Source organism: Neltuma alba, unplaced genomic scaffold, assembly GCF_004799145.2.
Source record: "Neltuma alba isolate B1F8T4 unplaced genomic scaffold, ASM479914v2 tig00012490_pilon, whole genome shotgun sequence".
NCBI classification, from domain to species: Eukaryota; Viridiplantae; Streptophyta; class Magnoliopsida; order Fabales; family Fabaceae; genus Neltuma; species Neltuma alba.
This window is the reverse complement of record NW_021636962.1, coordinates 6,991-17,195: the sequence shown is the minus strand read 5'-3', so window position 1 is coordinate 17,195 and position 10,205 is coordinate 6,991. Positions and strand designations below refer to the sequence as shown.

The window sequence follows — 10,205 nt, the reverse complement described above, 5'->3', positions numbered from 1 at the left end:
ATTATAAATCAACGTGTCCCTGGAATTAATAAGTATAACTGAAATATTGGGATGATTTTAAACAAATAAAACAGTCTAACAATTTTTCTCAATAAGCCACGCGAAAAATGTCTAAAACACCTTATATAAAAGGATATGGCGGAAGTAATTAGGAAGTTGAATGAAATGGATGGCAGTTGAATAAATAATGATGAGAGACAGTTTTGTACACATTATATTAAATATTCATTGAAGCCTTTTTTTTTTTTTGGGGTATAATTTTAAGTTTACAACCTTGCTTCTAGGCTTTTAATCCATGTTCAGCCCGAGACCAACCAAGCCCACTGATGTAGGCCCATTGCCATCTTTTTTTTTTTTTGGTTTATCCACATGTATCTTCTCACTAAAAACAATTCTATTTGAGAAATTATTGGCATTAAGTGTGAGTACTTCTCTCAAGCCTCAATAGGGATTTGAGCCTTGATTTATTACAGTGTGAGAAACTAATCTCTTAATGGTTACATTGCTTTTAGGCTTGTGACATTGTTTACAACTGACACCTATACTGACGCCGAGGGTTTTCATGCATAAAGCACCTCGTAAATTTTAATACGAGCAAGCATCTAAATTCTTTCTAAATTTTTATCTACTTTTCTTACTAAGAATCTAAGAGTTAAAACTATATCCCAATAGTGTTCGTGTGGATCTATTCACGGAATTTTGTACTATTTTCACATCTTTCCATTTTATAGATAAAATTTACTAGTAAGGAAAAATGTAAATTAAAATTAGTCTCTTTAGAAATTGCAAATTAATTTCTATAGTTTTGTTTACAATTTAGTCCCTACTGTTTTGATGTTGATTTCCAAAAATTATTTCCTTAAGTACTTGTATTCTTTTCAATTCGTCCTCAATGTCTTTGTGGGGCGCAGGACGATCCTGAGAGCGTGCGTGCGTGTGTGTAAAATCACAAAGCATCTGGCTGCAAAAATCCAGGTGTTACGTATATCATTCTATCAAAGAATATTCTATACCAGTACAAAAAATTACAATACATTAAATTAATCCCCAAGAAAAATGATTAAGAAAAATAAATCACACATAATTGCCCGTTATCAAGCACAAACATTAAATTAAACACCAATGGTAAAAGGCACCCCGATGCGAGGCAACCGTATGCGACGAAACTAGTGATTTACAGGCGTACGCTGGGGTTCAAATAACCAAATAATATTGCAATATAACAGCATGATCTGGGTCATGTTTATTTTTATGAAGCCGAAAATGAAAATGATTCCTGAGTAAACTAGATGTCAAAATTAACAAAGAAATGAAAAATTGGTTTAGGGTTTTTATCTAGAAACTACTTTTGCAAAGAAAAATACTCCTCTGGTCCTTAATATAGAATCTAATTAGAAAGTTGATGTTAGTTCTATATATAAGACTTATTTCATATGTTTATCAAATTTTTTTCAAATTAATCCTATTGATATTCTCTTAACAATAATCAATAGGAGAGGGAAGGAGGAAATTAATGAATATGCTTAGGGTGTATTAAAAAAATTCATATTAACTAATTTAACTAACATTTTTAATCTACTCAAATTAGTTAATTATATCTTACATTAAGGAATGGAGGAGTAACAAGAAAGATTGGAAAAGGTCCTAAGTCACTTCTTTATGGTATCCTTGATTTATAAAATGGTATCAATGGATATGTATAATGAAATGATGATGTGAACAAAGAGATAACAATGGAAAGAAAATCATGAATCAAGCTATCATCACTTCAACTAATTTGGGACTTAGCTAGTTTCAAGAGATTATAAGAGCCACCCCTTGGACTTGGTTCAATTAGAGTAAGTAGCACCAAACCCTCTTACATATTAATTACTTACAATTAAATTGTTTTAGTACAAGTAGCAAAAATAGAAACAAAGATATGCATTCAAACTCATGATCCAGTAAACAAGTCACCTTGAATTATCACTAAATATTCACAAAAATCTCAATATATCATTGACCCAATAAAACATAAAAGAAGCTAATTACAGGCCAATGTCAAAATGCAATCCAAAGGTTTAAAAGTTACAACCAATCTTCAACATATAAATACATAGAATCAAAACAGTAAATCCCACCATTACAAACCTTAACCAAAGACCCAGGAATCACTAAATAATGAATGGAAACAAAATTGGAAGAACTGAAAGTCCCTTATGAAGCTCCAAGCTCCAGCTATCATCACTACACAAAGGGATTGAAAGTTTAGCCACACCTCTGCATCAATGAAGCTCCATCGTATGCTTCAACAATCAAAGACATAGCAATAAACGCAAGGGAAGTTGAAGGAACAAAGAAGGTGATGGTTCAGTGATGCGAGGATGGAAGAACGATGGATGCCACCAAAAAAAAAAATATTTAAGATCATGACTTGAGAAGTGGGTGAGGCAGAGTGAAGGTCGCCGACAATGATGGTGGAGGTAGGTGAGATGGATCAGGGCAACTGCAAAGTGAGATGATGAAGATGATGGTGGAGGTAGGAGAGATGGATCAGGGAACAGCAAAGTGAGATGATGAAGATGCTCCAATGGGGACGAGAGGACGCGATTGGTGGAGGAGGAGGAAGATGAAGCTAATAACTATCGAGATGGAAGAATTCATATCTTTGCAAGTTAGTCTGTCGTCATTCATTTATTCACATGGGGAGAAGTACCATGAGGTCCCGGAAAAAAAAATTTAATTATCAAGAAGTCTCAATGAACACTAGATAGTATAAACCAGTTGTTATTTTCTATCTTGGAACTTTTTATTACATACTCCTCAGTTGCCAACGGACTTTAGAGTGATTAAATCCCTTTTTCGGGACTAGATTGAAATTCCACCTTTATTATATTCCACGCTTACCGCACAACACTCAATAGTAAATTAAACTTTGATTCAGTACATATAATGTTCTTATAGATCAATTAGATTTCTTTAACTTGGGAGATAATTTAATTATGAACTTGATGAGGCCAGGAATGTGAACATTCATCATATAGTCTGCCCAGTCAATGCTCTTGGGGTCGAATTCAACATTCTCTGTCTTCGTTGTCATATACAAGTTTTCGGGGTTTGTGACATCAAACCTGTTATGTGCACAATTTAATTCATGGTTAATCAGGTGTTTAAATTAAAACATGGGTTATGTATACAAAGTTTCCATTCTTTAAGCGAATGAAGAATAGTTAAGGAACATACACGGCTTTGAAGAACACATAGGGGTTTGTAAAGTTCAGCCATTCTTATCGCCAATTGGACTTTTTTTTTTTTTTAAACTGACACTGTACCAGTCATCGAAGATATGGAAAACAACTTGTTCACTATATTTAACACCTTGAAGAATACCCCAAGTGCAAAAGGAAAAAAAATAGTAAATAATTGATATAAGTATTAGGGTACATTTTTATCCTGAAAACATTCTCAAAGGAACTTCAAGCACCCTAAAAAAATTATGGAGCAACGTAACATAAGTTTCCAAAATTAGTCACATTGGATCATCGTGTGGGCATATATATATATATATATAGCATACCTTTAGGGGTAACACGTATTGGATCATCACGCGGATCCAAAAATTCCACATATGTTATAAATATTCTAAATTTGGAGGTCACGATTGGCTCTCCATTTTTGTTGGTCAGTGGGTGTTTTGAGGGGAAAAAATTCGAGAATTCACAAATATTTGAGATTCTGAGAGGATTTCTGGATGAAGAACAAACATGGTAGATGAAATTCTCTGAATAATCTTTATTAAAGGAATGGGTCACCATTGCTGCCACCATAACATTTGTCACCATGCCCACCGGTATCTACAAACAGTATATAATCCCCATTAAAGTTATAAATCTATTTTACTAGTTTAGATTTTTTTTTTATGAACTTTAGAATAGTATTTAAATTTAAAATAAGAAAAATAACATCTGATAACGGCAATGTTAGCCTAACTTACCACACCCAATATTGTCTTAGGATCGCTTGGAAAGTTTGATATTGTTCCTTTACCATAGCCACCAATCAGAGTGTCAACTGCCCTGCAACCCAGAGAGGGGGGGGGGAGAAGAAGCCATTGATAAGAATACAAGAGACTTGGAAGAAGACGATCGACATTATATATCCCAATTCAACCACTGCTATAATAGCAAAACCATAATAATAATAATAATAATAGTAATAGTAATAGTAATAGTAATAGTAATAGTATACCTGAAACCTTCAATCCATCCGGGAAAGGGTTCTTTGATGGTAGTTGTTATTATGGAAGGACGGATGATGATTAAGGGCACACTGTCTTTATAAGTTGATAGAATCATCTCTCCCGTTGCCTTTGTGAATACGTAAGTGTTTGGCCATCCATACAAGTTTGCTCTGTTACGTATTTATCAAATATGAATGATTATCATCATCATGAATATTTATTTTTATTAGACATAATTAATAACACATCATAATCAATTAGGAGCAGAATGAAACCTCTCAATTCCATAATCTCTCATTGCAGAAGTCAAGGCCTTTCCACCACCATTATCTACTTCAAGCTCATTCATTCTTTTCTCCATCATTTATTTTCTGATTCAATATCTAATTTTGAGTTCCCTTTTATTGTCTGACCCATCTTTAATGGTTCTTCTTTAATCACTTTCTCATTATAAGCTTCGCCGCACACATGCTGAAAGATTTATATTACATAAGTTGGTTATATATATATATATATATATGAAAAGATTAAAGATAACAAAAAATAGGCAAAATTATATATTTAGTTCTCTAACTTGATGCAAAGTTTCAGTTTTGTCACTTAATTTTATAAGGGGTAAAATAGCTCTAAGTATCCCGAACTTATTATTTCTCGTGTGGACCCAGCTCCTTAATCTTTTGGGTTAAGGTCTAAATTTGCTCTGAAAGTTTTTATTTAGAGTGCTGGGCACTATAATATTTTTTAGTTCAATGTTTTTCTGAAAGTTTAAAATCATAACAATTTTGCCCCCTACGGTTAAAAATGGTTAATGACCAATGTTACTTTTTTAATTTTAGGGGCTCAAACTATTATAATTTTGAATTTCTAGGGTAATATTGAACCCAAATAAATTTTTTGGTGCCTAGAATTTCTAAGTGAAAACTTTTAAGATAAATTTGCACCTTAATCCCAATCTTTTTAGTGAAGCAATTTCACCATCATCATCTAGATTTGGTGCAATCTCACCCTTTCTTTCTTTATTTAAAATTATCAATTTTCTTTTATTCATCTTAACAGTTGAAATTAACAATTTTAGTCCCTTTCATCAAATTATTAACAACTTTTATACAAAGTAACCAAATTATATCACATCTAAAAACTATGAAAATAGGTGAAATTGCACCATTAAAAGGATTAAAGTGTTAGGTGCATTTGAATGCATTTTTACCCTTTTATTTATTTCTTTTTTCAATCTTTGAATCTTAACGGTGTTAGTCTCAAATTATTATATATTATGTCAATCATTAATACTTTTGAAAATTAAGCTTAATATATAAGCATTTAAGAATGTTTTGTTAACATTTAAAATTTGAAATATTTCCTTCCAATTGGATCAGAGGGAGAGGAGGCTAAGAGAGTCTACATACCTGTGGACACATGGAGAAGAGCTTGTAAATTAGGACAGCCCTGTGCAAAGTTTAAAACATGTAAAGCACCCATTGTGTTGATTTTCATTGCAACATGAAATCTGTATTATATTAATTAGACATTTTAAATATTTGGCAAATCATTCTAAGCAAACTGATAAAGTCCATATCTTATAGTTATATAGGTAGAGATTTTAGATTATATTTGATTGCATTAATTAATATTTTAGATCTATTTAATTAATTGTTATTATATAATTTCCCTCTACACACAATTATACGGTAAAGGGAATTTTTCTAAAAAAGTTATGTGTGTGCTTTTTATTTTGTAGAAAAATAATAGAAGAAAGGAAAGGAAAAAATATTTCGGAAAAATAATTAATTAAAAAAGCAATAGAAGAACGCGCGACCTTGTGAAAGATAAAGAATATTAATTATAAATGGTCCAATTAAACGAGGCGTCGAATCACTATTAAGTACTCATATTCTTCCGGTCCTAAATATAAAACCCATTTCGTAATACAAAATTATAGTACAATTTGCACTACAAAATGGGTCTTTTATTTAGGATCGGAGAATATATTATCCAAGATAGTTGAAACCTGTAAAAGCTTGTATCATTATTTAATTAGTTATTTGGGTAGACAAGTAATTAAAAAAACGAAATTATTAGAATACCCACTAGAAAGAGTTGTTACTGTACCACTCTGATCCTTATTATGAGTTACTTAACTCATTTTCACATACTAATAATTGTATTAAATTAATGCAATTTTTCAAATTTGAGCCTATTAGATTTTCTCTTTCTGCACTTACAAATCATCATTCTCACCTGTCTCGCCTCTTTTTCATTTTCCAGTGAAAATTGAATCGGGATAAAATTAAAAAAAAATATCATTAATAACCTTACAAATAATTTATATTTGGAATTAAACTTTTTTGCTATAAGTGACTTATAATAGGGATGGGAATGGTGATTGCTTAATGATAACTTAGAAGATACAAATTAGAAATCATACCTATAAATCCTGCATTGCTTCAAGTGATTGTGTTCTCACCAAACCCACAAACCTAAATTCAAACTAACTTTATATTAAGGACTGGAGGAAGTGTCAATTTGGTGATCTTTCACAATTATTATCTTTCGTTGCTTACCTTTCATCAAACCTAGTAGTCGCAGCTGAACTCACTATGAAATCTATTTCTTCCTTAATTTTCCTTCCAATATTTCCATCATTAAGTCCCAAGTTCACAAGTGAGACATCACCAACAATGGCTTCCACCTTCTCTGACATGAAAGAATCAAAATCTGCACCCATCCTATCTCGAAGAACCGTGAACAAGTCCTTTCCCGTAATCTAGCCATATATATACAAAGACGGAAAAAAGCAAAGCATGTAATTAATTAGATATGTGTGTAATTTATAAAATGTTAAGAGTTAAGGAATTTATTTATGTACGTCATGGTGCAAACGCTGGGTAGCTGCATCAGAGTCAGAAGCTCTTAGAAGAAGATACAATTTCTTCAAACCAGGCTGAGTCCTTAATAACTTTTCCATAAAAACTGCAAAAGGAAATTAGGCGTTTTAATCAACAAAAGAAAGATATTGTTAGTGAATAATTCATTTTGCTGTTCAATTCTGACATTGTTACAAACGCCTCACAAAGTTTGCTAATTCATTTCGGAATTCCTGCGTGTACACATAGTAAGTGCTTGATGACAAGGTACAACTGGATAATATTAGTTTTATTTTTTCAAAACCATTTGGTATGTGTGTAATTTCCATTAATATACAACATAATTGAGTAGAGTAGAAATTAAGCCGCACTTTTTACAACCACTAATATTGCAATTTATTTCGGCCTTCCTGCGTACCCATAACCCACTTTAGTTTTATTCGAAAACAAAGAAAAACCTTTTGAAATATTAGTGAATAAAAAATTGTAGGAATTTTTTAACATTATTTTCTGTTTTCATGTTCTTAAAACAATTCTGTGGAGTAAACTTTTAAGATCAAATTTTGAAAATAAAATAACAACAAATATGTTTGAATCATTTTTTTTTTTTGGACAAATGAATCATTAGTTTGGAAACCATACACAAACCAGTGAAATGAAGAAGGATGAAAGAATTATTTTCTATATTTAATTAATTTCCCTTGATAAAAGCATAATGTTTCTCTGCGTATTCTCTAATTTTGTAGAAGAAAATGTTACAAAATATGAAAAAGATGCTCTGTTTTTTTTAATAATAACTTTAATTTTTTTTTTTCAAAATGAAAAACCGTTCTCAAGAAATCACACAAGTCCTTATTTTATTCTTGGTCTATTATTGTTATACATTGCATGAAGGGCTAGAAAGATCTGAACAAAGAGTTGGTCTAACTGTATAAGACCCCACTATATCCCTTTGGATCTTAAGTTTGAGTCCCAAAAGAGACAACTTTGTAGAGAGAAGAAGCCACAATCCCCAAACTGAATTAATCTGTTGCTCAAATTAAAAGAACGTGTCCACCTCCAATTACAAAAACAACAAGCTGCCTTATCCCACAACGTGGGAGTGGTTATATGGATCCATGACACTATCGTACTGTGTCAACAGCAAAATTTCTGAATAGATTGATATGAATTTATCAGGGAGAATGACAGAAAAATACTTAGGGTGTGTTTGAATTGACAGTATCAAAACTGACTTTTACTCTAATTGACTTTTGTAAACTAAAGTTAAAATAAAAATCAGTTAGTATAATGTGATTTATGTTTGGATTGGTGCTTATAAAAAGTCAGTTAAAAAAGATAAATCTTGTTTGGATGATAAATAGAAAAGTGAGTTTAGTTGCAAAATAACTGAAACGGATATGAACTTTATTAAATAATAGTATTTGATATTATATGTTTTTAATATGATAATAGTTAAAAAAAATATCTAAAGTTATTATAATAAAATAACATAGTTTTTTTGTGAAATTATAAAATAAAAATATTTGTTACTGAGAAAATTTGAAAACACATTGTAGATAAGTAAATATATATAATGGACAAACATGAATAGAGATCAAAATTTATTTGGTCTCTAATTAAAGTAAATGAAATCACATAATTAATTGTAATAGGTGAAGGGAGAAGAGTGAGGGAAAAAGTGAAGGGCAGATCTGGGTAGGTATGCTTTGAACGAGCATTAATGCAAGCCTAATGGTAAATTGCCTTACTAAACGCCCTAGAAGCAACTCTCCTCAGTGTTGAAATGCATCATCATTTTAGTTAAAAGTTCGTTGGGCTTTTAGCCCCACCCAAACACAGAAAAAAACCACACAAACCCCAAATTGACATTTCACAGATTCCTATGCACTTTTTGAGATCCAAACAAAGATCTAAACGAGTCCTTATTAAATTCTAAAATAATAAATAGGTGATTTTGACAGATTTTGACTTGTCAAAATCATTATAAGAGCAGTTAAAACTATCACAAGAGTAGTCAATATTATCTATTTGTCTTTTTTAAATTCAACCAGAATTTTTTAGTCATTCTCCCAATTTATTATTATGCCACGCAGGTTGGAAAAGAAGAGGTGGGTCATTGATATATTATAGACGAGAAAAAAACAGTAGGTAGCAAAAACATCATGGGTAATGAATATACATACGTACGTACGTACATATCTGAGTGTGTGTGTATATGTATATGCATATAACAAACAACTCTATTGAAGAGATTGATTAATTTGTGAAAAATTTCCTTAACAACATTCTTGTTCTTTTGTTAGGGATGGAATAAAGATGATGTAACTTTTGCTAAGAAGCCCGTAGCACCCGTCACTGAAGTTGTCTTTCCCTTGAGGAACTGTTGTGCACTTTCCAGCTCCATTTTAAAGCTAGAAAGTTCTATTTCTTACTATATTGGGAGAAGCTAAGAAATTAAGTATGATACCTAATTCTAGAGATGGAAGAAGCTGCGGACTATTTATAGCTGGTGTATCTACCCTCACCACTGGACTCGCTGGCGTGACAGGTGGTTCGATTGTATTTAATATGATGATGTTTCCATTGAATGAATCATATAATCATTTTGAAAAAAATCGGTTAAAATTAGCCAATGGATATAATTTTTTCTTAAAAGTTATTATCAACACATTCCAAAACTATCTTAATTAAATGACTACCTTGTATGTCTTAAATGTCAATTTTCCCCCAAAATTACCAATATTCAATGAAAGGCATTACATTGGTATACTTCCTCTATTTGCAAGACATCAGTTTCTTTTGTTTGCCTCATTAATTTATTTTTCCCAAACTACTCTTATTTATTACACAAAATTTTTTTGAAATAAAATACTAAATAGAATTAATGGGAGGGTAAGTTTTTAGCATATTGATTGCAAATAACTAAAAGGGTTATTATTGTATCAACTAGGAATAGTACTGCTTTATATTAAAGGAATCTTATCTATTCCCTCCATCCTAAATATAAAGTATATTTATTTGAAATTTTTGGTTTATATTAAATAAATACTAGAAGCTTTTTAATTTGGGAGTTATGGGGCACAATGTCATTCAATATGAAATAAAATGTGAAAAATTTC

At 31.3% G+C, this 10,205-nt stretch overlaps 1 protein-coding gene across 1 annotated transcript; it reads right to left on the bottom strand.

The window, feature by feature from the left end:
- Positions 1–5,617: 5,617 nt before the first annotated feature.
- On the bottom strand, positions 5,618–9,509 carry LOC114727566 (probable fatty acyl-CoA reductase 5). Its single transcript, XM_028914264.1, has 4 exons — positions 9,412–9,509; positions 7,086–7,189; positions 6,781–6,983; positions 5,618–5,726 (listed from the first exon to the last, which is right to left on the bottom strand). The coding sequence occupies exons 1-4, from the start codon at positions 9,488–9,490 to the stop codon at positions 5,618–5,620; spliced, it is 495 nt and encodes a 164-aa protein (XP_028770097.1). The 5' UTR covers positions 9,491–9,509.
- Between the last annotated feature and the right edge of the window lie 696 nt (positions 9,510–10,205).